At 42.8% G+C, this 22,458-nt stretch overlaps 1 protein-coding gene across 1 annotated transcript in view; it reads left to right on the top strand.

Moving 5' to 3' along the window:
- Window positions 1–11,126: 11,126 nt before the first annotated feature.
- FBXL15 (F-box and leucine rich repeat protein 15) overlaps window positions 11,127–22,458 on the top strand; it is a 38,871-nt gene continuing 27,539 nt past the window's right edge. The window contains exons 1-2 of the mRNA XM_082266856.1: window positions 11,127–11,195; window positions 21,749–21,908. Of these exons, the coding sequence (XP_082122982.1) occupies window positions 11,167–11,195; window positions 21,749–21,908 (189 nt within the window). The 5' untranslated portion in view covers window positions 11,127–11,166. The remainder of the gene's footprint in view (window positions 11,196–21,748; window positions 21,909–22,458) is intronic.

Below are 22,458 nucleotides of genomic sequence, written 5' to 3'. Positions count from 1 at the left end.
TCGAGCCACAAAATCACGCGACTTTTAGGTTGCACAAGTGTGAAAGGGGTCTTAAAGTGTTTAAGTTAACACAATAAAAACATCCCATCCCCTGTAACATAACGTTATGTCCCCGTCTGTGTTTCATAAAAAATATGCCGATCTGTACCTATATGAGAGCGTCTCCCGGCACTCACGTGACTCCTTAGCTCTCTCCTCTGCTGGGCTGACAGCTATAGCGGTCGAGGCCGAGCACTCCTGCTGACGTCAGCCAGGGAGAAGAGAAAGCCGAGTAATCATGTGAGCGCCGGGAAGCACTCTGATATGGGCACAGATCGGCATATTTTTTATATAACACAGACACAGGGAAAACATAACGTTGTTACAGAAGGGATGGGATGTTTTTATTGTAGTTATAATAGAAGCAGGAGGGAAGGGGTGGGCACTGACACAGAGCAGACAGGCAGGAAGGGGAGGAGAGGATAGAGCAGGGCTGCGGATGACGGAGGCACGTAAACTGACCAGCAGCCATGACAAACCGTGGTCAGTGTACAAGAGGGGGGTGATATAGCCAGGTAGGATCAGACAGGTTTTTTTAGGTGATAGAAGGGGCCAAATTACACAGCACAAGCACTGTGCTGTTATTCATGCTTTAGGGAACAGGATGTTTTTTTTTTTTTGGGCAACTTTTTAAGCTTCAGGTGATTGTTTTCTGGGTTGGGCCAGGGGGAAGCTTTTCAGGAGCAAAAACGCACATTTTTTTTTTGGGGGTGACTGAACAAACAAGTGTGAATAAGGACAATTGGAAAGAATGCAATTCTGCATGTTGAGTGCAGTAAGGCACAAGAAAACAAGCTGAAATATGCTCACATGAATGAGGGCTAGGACCACATGCACATTGGATGTTTAAGACCACGTGCATCCAATCCCATCCTTTTCATGAACCAGGAGGCAATGGTACAGCATCCAGCCCTACTGCCTTCAGCCTGTTAAAGTCTACAACAGGGTGAAACATGCTGCGGCTGGAAGCTGTACTGGGCGACATTTGTGTTTAGGGCTGTATGCCTGGAACACAAGTATTCTGAGCAGACATCCATAAGCCCTGGTTCACACTAAATGCGTCTTTGAAATTGTGCTACTTCACTTGTAAGTAGCATGATTTCAAAGCAGCAGATCAGTGCAATTTCAGGTGCCACTTGCCTGACGTGCGTGCGACTTCATGTACAGATGTCTATTCAAGTCACACCTGAAATCGCAAAAAATAGTGCAGGAACATTTTTTTCAAAGTGCTGCGGCACCGCAAAGTCAGAGTCGCACCAATTTGAACAGTGTGATTGCCGACATTAGGGTGCGACTTGTCATGCAGTTTGGAACTGCAAAATCTCATGACAAGATGCACTGATGTGAATGTGGGGGCTTAATGGGAGTACACAAAAATGGTGGAATTGGATGCACACAGGTTAAAAGCCCAGTGGGTATGTGGCCTAAAGCAGGAAAAAGTGATCTTGGAAGCATAAGACCTCATTCACACAGACATTCATTGATTGGCCATTTGTTTATGTAGCTGGAGCTACCAGGGGCTGTGGGCAGGAGGCCTATGTAAATCTAAGGGGATGCAGCGAACACAGGCAGTGTGCATTTGGGTCCTCCCACCCATCAAATTCTGATGAACGGCTGTCTGTACAGCCACTCCGTCCTCATAGGCTAGAGCCCCATACACACGAGTAGAAATTCGGCCGGGAAATTTCATCCGACCTGCTGATTTTCAGCTTGTTAGTATGGTGCTTCCGACAACCGACTCCAACTTTCGGCCGAAAAAAATCCTGGTGTGCCGGCTATATAATTATTGTCGACCGTCAAAACACGTCCGATTTTCATCTCATTAGTACAGATTTCGATGGGGAAAAATCCTATGAGCAAGACTAGGCATGCTCAGAGATGAAAGAACACAAAGAAAGCAATCCAACACATGACATCACTTCTGAAGTAGAATTCTGTCGTGCGGGAAAATTTGTGTGCAGTCTAGGCACATTCCAACCAACAGACACCACTCTGGACAAAAGACGAACGACCGGTTGGCGGTAATTTGTTGCGTGTGTACGATGCTTTAGGCTAGCTTCACACTGTTGTGGGCCCTGCATTTGTGTAAGCACAGAAGCCGATTTGTTTGAATAAGCTGCTGTTCCTGCAGGAAACATTCCTTGACTCTTTTTCCAAAATACACCCACAGGGCAGCTGCAGGGAACTGAACGATGCTGCGGCACTATGTGGTTTCATGTACCTGAAATTGCACTGCATTTTCAAATGCACGGGGTGCCATTAGGAATTATTTGCACCCCCAACACATCTCTTAAAGTGATAATTCACCTTTACCACAAAACTGCCTATGCAGATAAGGAGCATCTATAGATAAAAACAAACTGTGCAGCTCTGACTTAAGTTTGAATAAAGCCCTTGCTATAGGTGTGGGCCCTTTATATACCGTATAAAGATGGGCTCGGGCGTATTTGTGTTCCCACGCGCCCGATCCCGCCAGGAAGCCGACACTGCACTTCGCTAATCACAGGCACTGAGACATTTCCTGATCTGTGCAGCTGTGGATTGGGAAACGTCTTACTGCCTGTGATTAGGGGAGTGCAGTGCTGGCTTCCTGGCGAGATCAGGCACGAGGGAACTTTATCACACACCCAAGCCCATCTCTACTTAAAAAAACCTGACTGGAATACTCCCATGATGTTGCTTAGTTAGGCCCAGTAATCACTGCTCACACCCACCATCACTGGAGTGAGTTCTCACAAGCGGAGCTCAGTGCTACTGCATCAGAGGAGAAAGAGCATGTGAGGGGGCTTGAATAAAAGAAAGAGCTCACTCCTGTGATGGTGGAGGAGAGCAGTGATGACTAGGCCTCACTTAGCAACGTCCTCAGAGTATTCCAGTCAGGCTTCATAAGGTATGTAAATAGCCCACACCTATAGCAAGGCTATTATTCACCTTTAGTCAAAGCTGCAGCTTGTTCTAATCTATAAACATCCCTTACCTGCATAGGCAAGGCTATTTGTAAAGTAACACATGTGATTTAAACGTTCTCCTGCACCCACATTAGCATGAACCAAACATTAGGCTGCCTGCTGGCAGCTCCTGGTGCCTCCAACCACATAAAAAAATAGCTAAGTCACTGCCCATATTTCCCATAGGACGTCTATGTTTAAAAAAAAAGAATCCAGTGTTAATGTAATGCAACTACCAGAACCTCGCGTGAAACAAGCAATTATTCCTGATTAGGACATATTTACACAGCTTTCATATTCGATGAAACTCTTACAACACTCAGTTGTAGTCCTATTCCCTATGGATCGCCTCAGCGCCCACAGCAAACACCGTCTACCACAGGAGATTCACTTAGAATTCCCGCGCTGACGTCACTTCCGCCTCTACCAGCATGGCGGAGAGTCCGTGCCTGACGTCCAAGTTCTGCGACAGGCAACTGTATGCGTCACTTGCGGTTGCCATGGGAAACCGGCAGATTTGACAGGCGGCTTGGAGACTGGGTTTCGGGCAGCCATCGTTGGGAGGAGGCGATCGCTGTATGTATATAGTGACATGCCGAGGGGAGATTCAGAATGGGAGCTTGGCTGCTTTGCTTGAAATTGTGTGTGGAAGTGTCACTTGCCCTTTGCCTCATTGCGGGCAGCCCTTGTTGTCGTCCTACATCCTCCCCGGCCATTTCTAGTCATAGATCTGTATTGTGTGTGAGGCGGGAGCACTTATCTCCAGCATCCGATCAGTGAAATAAAACCCCCCCAGGGACACTGGTGCAGAGGTTGTGATGTGATGTGACGTCACACAGCGATCCTGTCATGGCTTCTGTGGATTGTTTTTTTTCTTATTGAATGTACAGCTTGGAATCCTGTCCATAGACCTGAATGGACCATTCCATCAATGTGGATTTCATTGTTCAATCTTCTGTTTCTGGGACAACATTCCTGCTGACAGATCTCTACCGGTAGCTATGTGAGGATAAAATACTATAAGTGGCCATACAGTCTGATTGTACAATCTCCCTTAAACTGGCCATACACTGTTCATTCCGATCCTTTAGATTTACCAAAGCTGTGTAATGTGAAGACGAAGCTAAAGCATCCATTCATATTGTATGAAATCCGACCACGCCCCTGCACTGCATAGCTAATGGTAGATCTAAAGCTGGGCATACACTATGAAATATGATTGTACAAAGCTGGGCATACACTATGAAATCTGATTGTACAATCTCCTTTATCAAGACTATGTAATATGAAGACAACCCGTTCAGTTTATATCTAATCAGGCAGGCCCTAGCACTATACAGTTGATGGTGTATATAAAGAAGAATGTACAGATCAGAAGTTTGTATCAGATTGTATAGTGTATGGTCAGCCTAGGATCTAAAATTAACTGTGTTGTCCAAGGGCCTGCCGGATTGGATTGAACGGATTGTTTAGGTATGCCCTTATATTACAAGGACCCTGAACGCAGACAGTGTGCATTCAGGGCAGTGTACCTGCAGGGCTGTCAAGTTGGGAGCAGCCGCTGCACCCTAGACATGAATGAGACTGCCTGCTTGGGGGATGCACAGAACACCTGAGCATCCCCGTATGAGAAAAGACAGCTCTCGCACAGACCTACGCTGTAATACGCCTGTGTGAACGAGGCCCTAATAATACTATATAAGGATTGTATAGACCATTGGTAGTCAATTTTCTTGATATAGGGCGCATCAAGTGCAGCCCCTGACATTGCACACATAATATTCAGTGAATATAATGCTACACAAAGCTTCCAGAGACTGCAGATGTGCAACAGGCTGAGATTGCAGGAATGTTGCAAGGGACGTCATAGACTACAGGTACTCTGCAGGAGATGGTCAAAGGCTACAGGCACAGTGGCGGAGCTAGACTTTTATAACAGGGGTGGCAAAGGGGTGGCAAGGTATTATTTTGGGGGGTCAATAATAATAAGTTGTATTTGGGTACAGCGTCACACAACCTCACAATTGTCAGTTAAAGCAATGGAGTGCCGTATCGCAGAAAATGGTCTGGTCATTAAGGGGGAGCTGAAGTAGTTAAAGGGTCAGTTTTTTCAGATAATTTTGCCCATTTAAGACTTTTTTCTGAGCGGTCAGGGGATGGTAAAAACAGGCAACTCGAAATCTAGATCACAGCTGGAACCCCTCTACATGTGCCACAGCTGCGATGGTTTATGTTAAGCCTACGTGAAATTTGGCTATCCAGGTCAATGGGGCCATGCCACAACCATAAGCCATACACTTGGCTTGCTGTTGTGGCTTATTAGCCCCATAAAAAATCTGCCACTCTGCTAAAAAAAAAAAGCAGGATTTTGGAGAATTATTATAAATAATTTTGCCCCCTTTATTAAATCGTAATGCCACCCATATTCCTGTCCTTTTAAACAGGGTGACTGACAGTAAGCTGACACTAATAATGCACAGGTGTTAGGGTACTTGTCTTTCACCCTGGAAAAAGGGCAAGAATATGAGTGACATGATTACAATGACTTTTTAAAGGGGGAAACATTTTTGGTAAGGAGCAGCATAGATTGTACAGGAACAGGGCAGCCTGGGCAGGCGCTTCTACTACTTGGGCAAAAGTACTGTCCCTCACCTCAGTCACTGCAGGCTGCCCAGGAACTCTCCGTTCAGAGCTGATCCATTCCATCCATCCCACACCAAGACAGGAAGACCGCGGGAATCAGGATGAAGATTAAGGCATGTGATTGACAGACAGACACCACTTCCGATGCACCCATTGGCTGTGTAAGTAGCAGGAGGCGGTGCAGCCTGCAAGATTTAGGCTGCACCACCTCCTGCTGCCTCCCCAGCCAATGGGTATTTGAGGTTTGAGTCCTCCCTCCCTCTGCCTACCAGCTCTCCATCCGCCTCCCGAGTCCCTCTGCTCCGCAGCCCTGAGCTCTCATAGTACGGCGATCCCCTGTGATTCCTCCGCTGCCATGCACCCACCCAGGATCGGGGTGGCAACAGGGGTGGCAAGGACGTCGTCTGGGGTGGGGTGGATTGCCAACCCAGCTAACCCTCTGGCTCCGCCACTGTACAGGCAAGAGGCATGCTGCATGGTTAGAGGCTGCCAACTACTCTGTGAACATACTGTAGGAGATTGTCAAAGACTACAGGTATGCTACTACAAGAGCTGGTTAGAGGCTGCAGGAGATGGTCAGAGATTCCAGGCATGCTACTAGAGACAGAGGCTGTAAGAGATGATCTAAGCCTACAGGCATGCTACTGGCGCCTAGTCTTTTTTTGGGTTTTGGACATACTACAGGAGATGATCAGAGGCTGCATGAAATTAACAACAGGTGCACTAGACGGACAGCACTGTCATTTTTTTTCCCTACTCATCATTTTCTGACTGTTTTTCACTAGTTTTGCATTTGGGTAGGGTCAGTGTCACTACTGGTAGCATGAGGCGATACCTTTAACTTATAGAGGTAGCGCAGGCAGTCCACCTCCTCCAGGATGGCACATCAATACGTGCCATAGGCAGAAGGTTTGCTGTGTCTCTCAGCACAGTCTCAAGATGATGGATGAGATTCCAGAAGACAGGCTGTTACTCTAGGAGAGCTGGACAGGGCTGTAGAAGGTCCTTAACCAATCAGTAGGACTTGTATCTGCTCCTTTGTGCAAGGAGGAACAGGATGAGCACTGCCAGAGCCCTACAAAATGACCTCCAGCAGGCCACTGGTGTGAATGTCTCTCACCAAACAATCAGAATCAGGCTTCATAAGAGTGGCTTGAGGGCCTGGCATCCTCTAGTGGACCCTTTGCTCACTGCCCAGCACCATGGAGCTCGATTGGCATTTGCCATTGAACACCAGAATTGGCAGGATATCGCCACTGGCACCCTGTACTTTTCACAGATGAGAGCAGGTTCACCCTGAACACATGTGACAGACGTGAAAGGGTCTGGAGAAGCCATGGAGAACATTATACTTGTAACAAGGTATTAGGATCAAATTCTTGAGCCCATTGTCACACCCTATGCTGGTGCAGTGGGTCCTGGGTTTCTCCTGGTGCAAGACAATGCCTGCCCCCATATCGGCGAGCTTATGCAGACATTTCCTGGAGGATAGAGGAATTAATACCATGGAATAGCCCCCATGTTTGCCTGACCAAAATCCAATAGAACACCTCTGGGGCATTATGTTTCCGACACTACCAGGTTGCACCTCAGTCTGTTTAGGAGCTCAGTGATGCTCTGGTCCAGATCTGGGAGGGAATACCCCAGGACACCATGCGTCGTCCCATTAGGAGCCTGCTCCGACATTATCAGGCATGCATACAAGCACGTGGGGACAATACAAACTACTGAGTACCATTTTTAGTTGCTGCAATTACATTTCAGAATGGAAAAGAATAGACCGTACTGAAAAAAATAAAATGGTGTGCAAAAACAAACCAGTCTAAAAATGATTGTCCTTCACTGGCCTACGTAAGCATCAAGGGAAAGGAAACATACACTAATGTTTTCAGGAACCCTGAGGGGTATAGGCCAGTGGTCCCCACTTTTTCTATTAAGGGCCCTTTCACACGGATGGACTCCGGCAGTGGATCGAACTGCTCAGAGGGGAATCTATTTGCTGATCTCCGATGAGCAGGCGGATGACAGGTCACAGCCCGCTTTGCTCTTTGGGCAGTCAGATCCCACTCTTCCCACTGTCGTCCCCCATCCGCCTGTTTTCAGTGGATAGGATTGGTTCGGGTGTCAACAGATGCTCTTTAGAGGGCAATGGATGGCCTGATCAGGTCCGCCTGTAAAACGGACAGGCGGACCTAATTGGCCTGCCCGCGTGTCAGGGGCCTTATCTTTCCTTTGTCTTATTAATTTGCCTATTCATATATACAATATTTTTTATAGTATGTAATGGCGTATACAATTTTTTATGATCTGCAACTACTTCTTGTTATCCACATACTTATATATACCAAGATGTTTTGTCTTCCCTTAGAATGTTAAAATTGAATATAGAGTTGTTACAAAAAAAAAATAATAATGCAGTCTACAGAGGTGCAGACAAGATTGTAACCCTGTAAACATATACAGTACTTTGATATTCATGAAGGTCCTTGGCAGTTTTGTAAATACTAAACTCACCTTTTCAAAAAGTTTACTGAATACTGTATGAAGTCAAAGAATTAAACTTGACGTTGGTCACATAACTGTCATCTGTAATTAATTTATCTGAACAGTCCAGAATGTATATGAAAGCTTTCCATGGTTTTTTACAACAGACACCTGACCATATGTGCCAGAAATCACATGTATCCGTTTCACAATTTAGTTCCGGAATCACATTTTATAATGAATTAGTGTTGTCCAGAAACACATGGTTGTAAACAGCTGTCAAAGACCTTTCTGTATGTTCCTGAAATGTAATTATTCGGTGCATTATCAGAGCAGACTTTTACTCTGCTTTTGGTATCCTACTACATCTTTAACACTATAATGTAAAGTGTTCATTTTTCTGTTTTTACGGAAGGTAAGTACATTTGCAGCTTCAGACATTTACGGTTTTGGTCAATAATGCTAGATTACTTAAGCCTTTCTTTATATGTTTTTACAGAAATGTCTTTTTATTTAGGTCAGCAACTGCTAAGATTTTGGCACAGGAGATATTGCTGTGTTGATGGTCCAGGTGCCTGATAAAGTAATTGTCAAATTAAGGTTAGGGTTAAGGGTTTAGCATTTTAGCATTTTAGCATTTTATGTTGCAGTTAGGCTAAATCTCTTAGGGTCCTTTCAGACGGCCGCTCCGTGTGAAAGGTCCGCTTCCGGATTTTTTTTTTTTTTCCACGGAGCGGATGACATTTCTGTCATCCGCTCCGTGTGCCCGCATATCATCCCATCCGTTTGATGATATGCGGACATAATGTAAGTATATGGCACTGCGGATGTCAGCGGATGACACCGCTGACATCCGATTTTACTTCCTTTCCGTTTTTTACACGGAAGAAAAAATGGGGTTCTGTTCCATTCGTAAAAACGGAACAGAACTGAAAGGAGGAAAATCGGGTGTCAGCGGATGGTATTCCGCTGACACCCGCAGTGCCATTCACTTACATTATGTCCACAAATCATCCGCAAACGGATGGGATGATTTGCGGACACACGGAGCGGCCGTGTGAAAGGACCCTTAGACATACAATACAGGACACGGGCTTGATATTTATAGAGCCTGGGTTGTAACTCTGTAACTCTAAACTTGTAAACTGTAGACATTTTTAAACATTGCTCATGGAGATTTTTAAGTACCAAATTTTGTCACCATTCCACAAGCGTGCGCAATTTTGAAGCATGACATGTTAAGTATCAATTTACCCGGCATAACATTATCTTTTACATTATAGAAAAAAATTGGGCTAACTTTACTGTTTTCTTATTATTCAATTCAAAAACGTGTAATTTTTCCCCCAAAAATTGTGTTTGTAAGACTGCTGTTCAAATACGGTGTGACATAAAGTATTGATCTCCATTTAATTCTCTAGGGTCTCTGCTAAAATATATATATATATATTTATATATAATGTTTTGGAGTTCTAAGTAATGTAGGAAAAAATACTGATTTTAACTTGTAAACAACATGTCAGAAATAGGCCTGCTCCTCAAGTGGTTAATAAAGCTAGCAGCTTAAGGATTAAAAATATTTAATGTTCTTTGAGAGAGTTTAGTTCTGCTTTAAAAGTCCCTTAGTGCCGGTTCACACTTCCGCGTTTGGGGAGATCGCATGTAATTCGGAGCGCACTGCTCCTAATTACATGCGATCTGATGTGCGGATGCGAGTTCAGCCATACACTTTGTATGGCTGAATTCGCACTGTATCCACACCAAACACGCACATAAGGCTTTTTTTGATCAGCAGTAGAATCGGATCGCATAGTGGTTCACACTTGTGCGATCGGATTCTGTGCGTACTTGCAGATCGCACTGCGATATGCGATCGCAACTGGGGGTGTCGTTAACTTTTAATTGACACCCCCTGCGTATCGCATATGGCAGTGTGAACTGCCAGATGTGCGGATGCGATACGGGAACAGGCTGCATATTCGCAGCGTTCCCGCATCGCAGAAGTGTGAAGCGGCACTTACTCTTTCCTATATACTGTTTATACCCATTATATACATTGTTATTTTGTTATACGCAAAATCTATACACCAAACATAGGTCTGTATATACATTTTTAGTAATGCAAACAAAGTTTAATTTAATAGAACTAACTAAAGACAATTTTTTTATTTTTTGGATAGTGTGAAGAGGGATTAGAACCTGTGTCAGGGTTTTTTTGCTGTATGGGTCCCCATTAGGAAGAATTACTATCTTTGTCATGTTTACTGTTATCATCAAGAGTGAAAGTAAGGAAAAATTTCAAATTTTGAGTTGTCCCTGGAACAGTAATTGAAGAAAAAGCTTCCAACTGTCACACTAGTTCTGGTGACCATGGAGACAACCCAGGATTCCCTCACTTTGAAAGGATTTCTTCTTCCTGTTCTGGTTATGAGACAGGAAGTGAAGGGCAATTTGCCCAATGCAGCACAGACAGCAAACAAATCTGACTTTATAATCCTCTCTTACTCCATATGGGTTTTATAAGGGTAGAGATAAGATTTTGTAAAGACTAAACTTATCAAACAGGCCTCTAGCAATCATTAAATTCATATGTTGGTCTCATTAAATTAGGCAAGGAAATTACTTGTTTAATACCCTTTATAGAATTCTTTTCAACTTGGTCATTTGACTGCAATTTCCTAGCAGATTGGAATGTGTGGCTGTTGGGTGTGTAGGACCGAGCTGTTCTAAAATCACTGCTAGACGTGGCATGGGACAGCTGGGACATGGGATGGCACAGAAACTTATCAGAACATGTGCAATGCTGAGGCTTTTGAGTGCATTAGAAAGCAGGGGCATGCATGGAAAAATGATTCTGCAAATAAGGAATTATATAGGCCTGGGAAAGTAAAACTATATTGTACAACGTTGTATAAAATACACTTTTTTTTTTTTTTTTTATGTATTTTTTTGTATTTTGTATATCTGTGCCTATAGAAGGAAAAGTAAATGATATAATTATATTTTTTGTAGGTGTTTTCGATAGCCATATTGAACATTTAAGGCTGCCATTATGATGTCTAAAAACAAGAGCAGTAGCAGGTAAATTTATAACGTATAGTATATTGTGTCAAACAGATAACTAGTGATTGTGTTGATGAAATGTACAGCGTGCATTAGACGTGCAGTTTATTAAAGTAGCCTTTGCATGCATGCTCTAATTGCCCCAGAACATATACTATATATATATATATATATATATATATATATATATATATATATATATGTGTGTGTGTAATGTATGTATGTATGTGTGTGTATATATATATATATATATATATATATATACATACAGTATCTCACAAAAGTGAGTACACCCTTCACATTTTTGTAAATATTTTATTATATCTTTTCATGTGACAACACTGAAGAAATGACACTTTGCTACAATGTAAAGTAGTGAGTGTACAGCTTGTATAACAGTGTACATTTACTGTCCCCTCAAAATAATTCAACACAGCCATTAATGTCTAAACCTCTGGCAACAAAAGTGAGTATACCCCTAAGTGAAAATGTCCACATTGGGTACAATTAGCCATTTTCCCTCCCTGGGGTCATGTAACTCTTAGTGTTACAAGATCTCTTGTGTGAACTGGAAGCAGGGGTGTTAAATTTGTTGTTATTGCTCTCACTCTCTCATACTGGTCAACTGGTGTCAAGCGTATGTGGTGGCAACCAGGTGAGGAGTACAAAGACAAGTGTGTCTTGCCTACAGTCAAGCATGGTGATGATAGTGTCATGGTCTGGTGCTGCATGAGTGCTGCCGGCACTGGGGAGCTACAGTTCTTTGAGGAACCATGAATGCCAACATGTACTGTGACATACTGAAGAAGAGCATGATCCTCTCCCTTCAGAGACTGGGCTGCAGAGCAGTATTCCAACATGATAGCGACCCCAAACACACCTCCAAGACGACCACTGCCTTGCTAAAGAAGCTGAGGGTAAAGGTGATGGGCTGGCCAAGCATGTCTCCAGACCTAAACCCTATTGGGCATCTGTGGGGGATCCTCAAACGGAAGGTGGAGGAGCGCAAGGTCTCTAACATCCACCAGCTCCATGATGTCATTATGGAGGAGTGGAAGAGGACTCCAGTAGCAACCTGTGAAGCTCTGGTGAACTCCATGCCGAAGAGGGTTAAGGCAGTGCTGGAAAAAAAATGGTTGCCACACAAAATATTTACACTTTGGGCCCTGTTTGGACATTTTCACTTAGGGGTGCACTCACTTTTATTGCCAGCAGTTTAGACATTAATGGCTGTGTGTGGAGTTATTTTGAAGAGACAGCAAATTTACACTGTTATACAAGCTGTACACTCACTCATTTACATTGTAGCAAAGTGTCATTTCTTCAGTGTTGTCACATGAAAAGATATAATAAAATATTTACAAAAATGTGAGGGGTGTACTCACTTTTGTGAGATACTGTGTGTGTGTGTGTGTGTGTGTGTGTGTGTGTGTGTGTGTGTGTGTGTGTGTGTGTGTGTGTGTGTGTGTGTGTGTGTGTGTGTGTATATATATATATATATATATATATATATATATATATATATATATATATATATATATATAGAATTATTGTATACAAACTGTTTATTTTAGAGTATCACAGATACAGGTAATACAAAACCAAAGATGTTTGTGCAGGGATACATACACATTGCGAAAAAAAAAAAAACCATTAGCAATTAGCATTTGGCATGTCATTTTTTGGGGGGATACTTTTGACAGGTACCGCTCCCACTTCCGCTTGGGCGGCCTAGCCGTAGGCAGCTCGAACAGAAGTTCTCCTCTCTCCCTCCCTCCCTCCCTGAAATCTTCTGGGACACGTCACACTTCACACGTTTACTTTCTGCTATAAAACATATCCAATAAAAGAAAAATAAATCAAAATTTCTTCATAAATTTTGGCCAAAATGTATTCTGCTAAATGTCTGTGGTAAAAAAAAATCCCAATTAGTGTATATCGTTTGGTTTGCGTGAACGTTATAGCGTCTACAAACTATAGTATATATACTGGAATTTTTTTATACTACTAATGGCGCTGATCACTGACTGATAACGGGACTGTGATGGTGCTGCAGGCAATCTGACGCTGGGGGGGAACTGACTAACTGCCACTGCCATCACCAGTGAAACTAATACAGTGATCAGTGATAATACTATACACTGCCATTGTACTAATGACAATGGCTGGGAAGGGGTTAACATTTAGGGCAATCAAGGGGTTAAATGTATGCCTAATTATGTGTAAAGTGTGCTGCTTTTACTGATGGATCTCTACGTTCCTCATCCCTGCTTTGTAGAGATGAGAAACATAGAGATTGTTCCCTGTGTACAGAGCTCTAAGTCATGGGCGTCCAACCTTTTGGCTTCTCTGGGCCACAATGAGTGTGGAGAAATTTTCTTGGGCCGCATATAAAATATATACTATAGTTAAGGTAGATAAGTAATAAAATGCCGCCACTCCCTTCCCGCACCGCCACACCCCCCGCACTAATTTAACACAACTAGAGGATGATCAAATGAAATGGAATCAGTATACAGAGGTTTACTTCTTCTGAGAGATAATAAAGGAATACTCTAACCACCATGACCACTTCAGTGACTTGAAGTGGTCATGGTGGTGGAAGTCAGAAACACTGCACATGCTCGCCTCCCCCTCCCCTCCCTCCCCTCCCCTCCCCTCCAAGGCAGCCTCTGCCTACAGTTGGAAGCTGCTGTGGCCTTGCCCCCGACCCGACTTCCTTCCTCCCCAGCAAAAAAAAAAAAATTGTCAGGGGGCAGTGGGCCACATTGCATGCGGTTCTGAGCCGCATGCGGCCCTCGGGCCGCAGGTTGGACATGCCTGCTCTAAGTTAAATGTCAACACAGAGCTCTGGGCTGTGAATGTACACAGCCGATCAGCAGGTACTGGTTGTAAATCATTGGCCGGGACTTGTTGACTGGCTCCTGCTCTATACAATCACAGCGTGTGCCGGTTAGGGGGCACACATGCTCGCGCCCGATAACCGGAAGTAGGCAGTGACATTACGGGTACGTCGCTTTTCCTACAGCGTCTGCCTGTCTGCAGTACATTGATTATTGATATAATGATATTCCCTCCCCCCCCCCTTAATGAAGGATAAAGGTTGGAGACACCACAAAGCTTCAAGATAACGTTCAAATGTTTTATCAAAGTGATAAGTGCAGTGTTCCTGGGCTGTGCAGGAGCCTTTTGTTACATGGGCGTTATCTTGATCCATGGTGTGTACTGGCGATATATGATTTGACCTGTGTTCCTGTTGCTAGTACAGTTGTTTGAACTCTTAAAGCTGAACTTTACCCATAACCGCTTGATTAAAAATAATGTTCTTTATCAAAGTACATATATTCGACATTAACAATTATGCTACCAAAATTAAGGTGTGCTGTAAATTTCCTTTAGCATTGCTCCTGTTTCTTTTTGCTGGAGGCTGCCATTTTGTTAACCACTTTACCACCGGAGGATTTTGCTGTGTTACGCCTGGGCCACTTTTTGCGATTCGGCACTGTGCGAATTTAACTGACAATTGCGTGGTCGTACCCAAACGAAATTTACGTCCTTTTCTTCCTACAAACAGAGCTTTCTTTTGGTGGTATTTGATCACCTGTGCGATTTTTACTTTTTGCGCTATAAACAAAAAAAAGCGTAAATTTTGAAAAAATAACAATATTTTTCAAATTTTTTTTATATGAAATTCCCCCCCAAAAAATGTAAAAATCAAAATGTTTTTAAATTTTTGGCCAATTTGTTTTCTGCTACCTATGTTTGGTAAAAAAAATCACAATAAGCGTATTTTCATTGGTTTGCGCAAAAGTTATTGCGTCTACTAATGGCGGCGATCTGCGATTTTTTTTTTTTTTTTTTTTTGCGACATTTCAGCGGACAAATCGGACCCTTGACTGACATTTTTGGGGGTACCAGTGACATTACTACAGTAATCAGTGCTATACATATGCACTGTTACTGTAAAAATGACACTGGCAGGGAAGGGGTTAATTTTATTGGAGAGGGAGGGGTTAATGTATGCCTGGTGCTTACTGACATGTATGGGGGGAGGTGACTGAGTGACACTAGGACAGATTGCAGGTTCAGCTATGCTGAACCCTGCAATCTGACCCTGCCTGTCACTTAGGAGATCCGCCCGCTCTGTTTACACAAGCGGGTGGATCTCCAGACTCGATTCCCCGACGATCGGGGAAGAGCAGCGGCGATCGCCACTGCTCCTCCCCTGGCCCGACTCCCGCTGTGACTGAATACAGCAGGAGCGAGCCGAGGGGAGTGTCTGGCGATGTAGGTCTACGTCGCCAGACGATAACGAACCACTTTGCCGCAGTAGAGCTCTAGTGAGCAATGGCAAAGTGGTTAAAGCCCAGAGTTTTAAAAAACAGTTACACTCCTGTTAAACCGTCAAATGACTGGTGTCATAACTGATAACCATGGCAGTTGCAGATCAAACAGAAGAAGATTCCTTGGCTGTAAATGAGTTTTATTTTTATTCAGCTTTAAGGCTGTCAGCAGATCGGCCTCTACAAACTGAGCAGTGCCAGTGTTTTACTGGAGTTTACACAGTATAGGCACTTATTATTTTTTTATTTTTTTCAATAATTTTTATTGAGAGTTTTATGCATAAACATTATAACAATGACAAAGAATGCCATTTAGGGGCAAGGCCATTACTGCAACAAGCTGTAATATTCCCCAAGGCAAACAAAAAGATACAGTGGTTACCCACACAACTGTCGAACAGAAACACATAAGATAGGCTATACAAGCGTAAATTCCTGAGCGGGTAAAAGTGCATATGCATGCAGCAACATGCCACCCTGAGGGAGCCCCAGTGATAAGTAGAAAAGTGCAAAAGAGACGAAGAAGAAAGGTAGAAGGAAAAGAAAGAAAGAAGAAGCAGTAGAAAGGGAAAAGAGTCGACCCAACTCCGCGCCTCGCCCCCCCCCCCCCCGCCCCATGGACCGCCCTCAAGCCGGCCCTGTCAGATAGTTGAGCCATGGCTCCCATACTTTATCAAATCTAGGCACTTATTTTTAATGTTTTACATAGCTATACCTGCAAAAGGGGCCAGCCTGAAGTGATCTAGCAGGGCTCAAGTTTTTGACTAAAGTTCCGATTTAGGGCCCGTTCACGCTATGTGCAGTTAGCTGCATGTTTCCTCATGGAAAACAAATACAGGTAACTGCAATGACACACAGAAAACAATAGTTTTCTATGTGTCATGTTCACACCATAAAACAGTGTTTCTCTGTGTTTTAGCACTTTATGTATACTATCGCCCCTCTCTGGATAGCCCTGCACGTCATCACACAGGAAGCTGAGCGCACCATGTTGCTGTGCGGTGACATGAAAGAAGTGGCACTTTGTATTAAGTTTAAACAAAAATAAAAAAGCTGTGTAAAGCGCACAGCTCTGCAGCCCAAAACAGCTTCTACCCAGCACGTGGGCTGATGTGAACGGGCCCTAATCGGTTATTATAGAATACATGAAAATGGTTTAATAGCAAAAAATTCTAGCCAACAATTTCCATGGAAAATTAGCATTTTCTGATTTATTTTTCTGATAGGCTTTTCAAACATTCTTTTTTTGTTATGTAAGTGTGACTAAAATTTGAAACATGTTGCACATGGTGGAATATTCATGATCTTCTGTTCTGGATCATGGCGAGTAGGCAAAGCGTTTATCATGAATCATGTTTTTCTAGCTCATTAAATAAAAGCAATTAATCTAATTAGAGCTTGAGGAACAGTGTCACTGTAAGATATTTCAAAGTCTTATATAAATAGACTAATTAATACACTGCCTACTGAATCATTCTTGGTGAGAACAAGACTTGGTGACATATGAATAATCTTTGCTTTTAGCATTAGATTGCCATTATGCGGTTTTGTTAAACTAATTCTCATAGGTGATAGCTACACTGGGTAATAGTGGATTTGGGGTCTCGGCTTCTTTTGTTCCACAGAGTTCTGCTAGTCATGGCACTGACTGTATGCAATTACCAAACTACTAGGCGCTGGCCATGTGTACTCAATTATTAAGCTTAGGCATTATTCTGTGCATGGGGTGCTTATGGACTGATCGGAGGAAAATGTATCAAAGGAATCATTAAAATGTATCTCTAGGTGATTGGATCTCCTGTCAAGTCCTGCTGACCTGCTGACCATTGTCGCCTAGAAAGTGAGGAGAAATCTTAAAAATGTAGTTGTCCCCAGAAATCTTCCATTGGGGAATACTCTTTAACAGGGGAATTCCTATCACTTTGGGAAATTACATTTAACTGCCTTCTACATCTCTGGGACTGGAAGTTTAGGGAGATTTCCTCAATGGTACAAATAAGGCAATCAATAAACTGACAGGGTTTTAATTGTTCCCTATTCTATAAAGGAAAAAAAAAAAAGATTTTGGCCATGTAGACACTTTAAAGTTAAACTATGGTTAAAATATAAAATGACATCTATTATGCAGTCTTTCCCTAGAATTAAAGTGACGCTAAACAATAGCTTTAGGGCTCTTTCACGCGGTCCGCCTCCGTAGGTGGATCCGTGCTGCTCAGCGTGGATCGATCCGCCGATCCCCGCTGAGCCGGTGGATGACAGCTCCGTCTCCGCTTGCAGTGCGGAGAGGGAGGTGTCACAGCCCCCGCTGCTCTCTATGGGGGATCGGATGAGAGCGGACCGCCTGTCCGCTCTCATCCGATCCGATACCTGAACGGATGGAAAAATAGGGTTTCCATCCATCCAGATTTCACGGACAGGATCGGATGCGGATGGCAGCGGGTGTCAGCGGAGGTGTCTCCGCTGACATCCGCTGTGCCATAGAGCTGCATGGAGGATCCGATCAGATCCGCCTAAAAAACTGACAGGCGGATCTGATCGGATTGCCCATGTGAAAGAGCCCTTATTCTCCGAAAAGAATCCATACTTTTCCACTGCTTAAAGCGTTTGTTGCACCTGGAAAAAAATAAAAAATGGTTACTGTTCCTCTAAAGCACGTTATACAGCACAGTGTTTGTGCTGTATAATTTGGCCACTTCTATCACCTGAAACACCTGGCTGATCCCTCCTGGTTCTGCCCTCCCCTTGTACACTGACCAGGGTTTATCAGGCTGCTGAGCCCTAACACTGTGGTCAGTTTACGTGCCACCATCACCCGCTGCTTCCCTGTCTCTCCTCTGTCCTCCTAAACCCCCCTCCCCCATTTGCTCTGTGTCAGTGCCCATCCCCCCTCCCCTTCTGCTGCTGAAATTACATTTATTCTTTCATATACTCCTCTGTGTCTCGTTATGCTATGTGCTCCTCTCTGTGTTTTATTTAAAAAAAAATGCTGTCTATACCTGATTTCAGAGTGGTAATCAGCGCTCACGCTCTCATTCCGACTGATGTAATCTCAGCCCCACCCCCTGCAGCTGTCAGATCAAGAGGGGAGAGAAATGGCTGGTCATGTGAGCTCTGAAATCGGGTATAGACAGCATTTTTTTAATAAAGCACAGAGACAGGAGCACATAGCATAACAAGACACAGAGGATTATATAAAGATGTCACAGTGGGTTAACAACCCTTTTAAAGTGTTACCTGTGGTTAGGGATAGATGACCGTCTCTCGATGTATATGGTTTTTTAATTTTAAAATATGAAAATACCCCATCTACTGGCAAATTTAACTCTGTTACAAAACTTAGTACAAATAGGTTATATTTTAAAGCTCTGTATGCAGAACCTTCTACGATTTTTTTTTTTTTTATTTGAGTAGTATTATTTGCATTCAGCAGTAGTTGCTACACTCCTTATCTCTATGCAATACAATATCCCTAACTAAAACCATAGTGTGTACTTTGTCACTATAATTACAATTTTAATCAGATAAATACAGAGAAGGGAATTTACTAAGACTTGGAGCAGACCTCTGAAAGTCTGAATTTCCATGCACACGTAGGCGTTCACAGGCATATTAGAAGAGGAGCATATACAGGCAAAAAGAAAAAACACCAAAGGCATGCTCTTGAGTGTTTCAGCAGAAAAAATGCCTTAACGCGAGACATGCAAAAAGTATGTGCAGAAATGCATTCCAATGGCCAGAATAAATTCATATTTATATATTTTTTTTAATACAAATGCTAGACATGCATAAATGTGTGTGCAGTATGTGGATTTAGGCCATTTTTTTGTGCCACATTTTTCTGATGGCAGTTTTGGTGTTCAAAGGAGCTTTTGCAGATGCTCCATGTGCATAAGGCTTTTGGTAAACTTTCAAGGTAACTATTGTGAATAATGTTATTCTGAAAATTGTTTGCAATTAATACATGTAGTGATATTTTTCAGTATATGTCATGTTTTTGGTTCACTTGCCTTTTTTTATATATATATATATATATATATATATATATATATATATATATATATATATATATATATATATATTTACTATCACCTTTAGATGCTGGCCAAGCTGTCTAGCACGGGTAAAAGTGGCAGAGGTCGGGGCAGACTATAGTACCCCCAGGGTTGCCTGAACAGTTGCAGTGATAGCTTCTTTATAAAAAGATGTAATACTAACCTCTAGGCAGATGTACCATGCAAAGATTAATGCAGCTCTGTATTCAATACTGGATAATTAAATGTACTTTAAAAATATAGAGCTTGTGCTACAAGTACCTACATTTGTCTTAAAGTATATGTAAACCCTCACTTTGTAAAACAACCGATTAAAATAGAAATGAAAAGCAAAACGTGCGTGTGTGTATGTATGTATGTATATATATATATATATATATATATATATATATACAGGGCTTTTTTTCTCAGAGAATAGGTGCAGGAACTCCCCCCTTCACTTCTCACATCTCGTCTCCGCCCCTACCCACCTCCGAGCACCGTCCCTTAGTACCGCCCCCTACCAACCTCCCAGCACTGCCTCATTTAGAGAATACAAAGCCAAGTATCATTATGTCGTGCTAATTAATTTGTATGGAAATGGTAGTGGTAGTGATAACAAGAAAAGCAGTAAAATAGATCCCCTGCTGCCAACAACAATATACACCCCCAACAACAATAGATTCCCCCAGCAATAATAGACCTCCCCAGCAACTTTGAACCCCTGCAACAAAATATCACTCCAGCAACAATTGACTCCCAGCAGCAAGAACAGATCTCCCAGCAGCCAGCATCAATAGACTCTCCAGCAGCCAGGAACAATAGACCCCTCCCTCAACAGTAGATCCCTTGCAACAACAATTGACCCCACCAGCAACAATAGGCCACCACACAAAACTGAATTCTCTCCAGCAACAATAGATCCCCCAACAGCCAGCATCAGTAGACCTTCCATCACACTCCACTCCAGCACCCCTTGCCATTACATACATTCGGTGCTGGAGGTGCCGGAACTGCGTTCCCCCGCGTTCCTGCTGAAAAAATGCCCTCTATATGTATATATGCACACACATATATATATATATATATATATATATATCATTCAAAATAGTTTTTTTTTTCCCATTTCCCATAATGCGTAATGTTCTACTTCCATTCCATTAAATGTATGCGCTTACATGCGTTTACATGCATGTGTAAATTACTGAGTTCAGGCACAGATGCTTCTTTTTTAATTCATGAGTCGTTAGCCCCCATTCACACAAGTACATTTTCTCCTATGTTTTTGCTGTGTCGCTGCACCGCATGATAATAGAAATTACATTATTCTCTATGGTGCCCATTCAGTGCAGCTGCAGCCTGTTTTTTGAAAAGGTGCAGGTGGTTTTTTGGTGCAGTTGCAGTAGGTTTTGCCCCCGTAGACGTCAATGGAAACGCACCAAAAACCTATGTAAAATGCATGTACATGTATTTTTAGTGAATTTTTGGCAGAGATTTGTGTATAAAATCCTTTGGTTGTTAAGGAGCTGCCACACGCCAGAATGCTAGCAACCAGTGGGTCATCCCTGCACTGCTAAGTCAGCTGTCCTGGCTGCCAGGTAAATGTGAAAAAAGGAGCCGGGTCTGTTAATATAAAAGATTATTAAAAAAAGACTATTCAGGTCTGGTAGGAATTCTAAGGGGGAACCAATTTAAAAAAAAAAAAAAAAAAAATGGCTTGAGGTCCCCCCCTGAATATGTACCTCCCCACCAGACCATATCAGGTCACATGCCCTCAGCGAGTACAAGGGTCTCTTCTGCACAACCACTGCTATGTTTCACTTCTTGATGCAGCCAGAAGGTTTACTCTGCAATAAAATAAGGTGCAAAAAAAAAAGAAATAGTGAATTAAGCCCCTAGTCTACTTCCCTACAAAAAAACACATGAAGCATGAAAAATATCTCAAAAACATGTGATGTTACACTACAAAACGCATTGAAAAAAGCATCATGCTGCAGCAGCAGTGGTGCGAACCAAGGCATAGGGTAAGTGGATGGAAGGCAAAGTTCTCTGTATTATGTACATGCTGCATGTGTAATATTTCATTTATTTGATATGTTAGGCTACTTGTTCTTTTCAGTCTTTATTACAGGGTAATCTAAATAATAAATACCTCTTGCATTGTTCTAGTTCTTATTGTTATTCTGTTTATCTCCAGTCTCCATCTGTTGGATCTGCCTTGGGAAGATGTGTTGGTCCCTCATATCCTGTCCTATTTACCACTACGACACATCATAACTCTGCAGAGGGTCAGCAAAGCGTTTCAGTCCTTAGTGCAGCTCTATCTGGCCAACTGTCGTAGCTTTGACTCCACACAGGTATTGTTTGTGTTCAGTTTTGATGGATTGAATGTCCTGTAAATGTTCTTTAAAGTGATATTCAAGGCTTTTTATTTCTGTAAAAAAAGAGGTTATACTTGCCTGTTCTTTGCAATAATTTTACACCAAGCAGTCCCTTACCTCCTCTTTGGCAGTCCTCCACCAGCGTTGGGTGCTTCCTTAGCAAGATGGGTGCTAAGGAGGTACCTGTACTAAAGAGGCACTCGTGAGCCAGGCTGTGTACATCCATAGACACACATAGTTTACTATCACTGTCAATGATAATGGTAAACAGGACAAATAGAGAGGGTGAATATCCTCAATGGGGGTACAGACAGCAGTTATAATCTGTTAGGTGTTCTAACCCCTCTCCACTCTATCCGAAACTTAAAAAAAAAAAAAAATAGCCTTTAGTTATAGTTTATTGCAGAGAACACATTCGAATAAAATAAATCAGACTATCAAACCACTTTAACCACTTCCAGACTGCCCGCTGCAGTTTTATGTCGGTACTTTGACGTTAAATACCGGTGTTATGGCAGCAGTATTC

This window comes from Pelophylax lessonae (assembly GCF_965119305.1).
Source record: "Pelophylax lessonae genome assembly, chromosome: 9".
NCBI lineage: Eukaryota > Metazoa > Chordata > Amphibia > Anura > Ranidae > Pelophylax > Pelophylax lessonae.
Note: the sequence above shows the minus strand (reverse complement) of the source record. Positions and strands in the feature narration are given on the sequence as shown.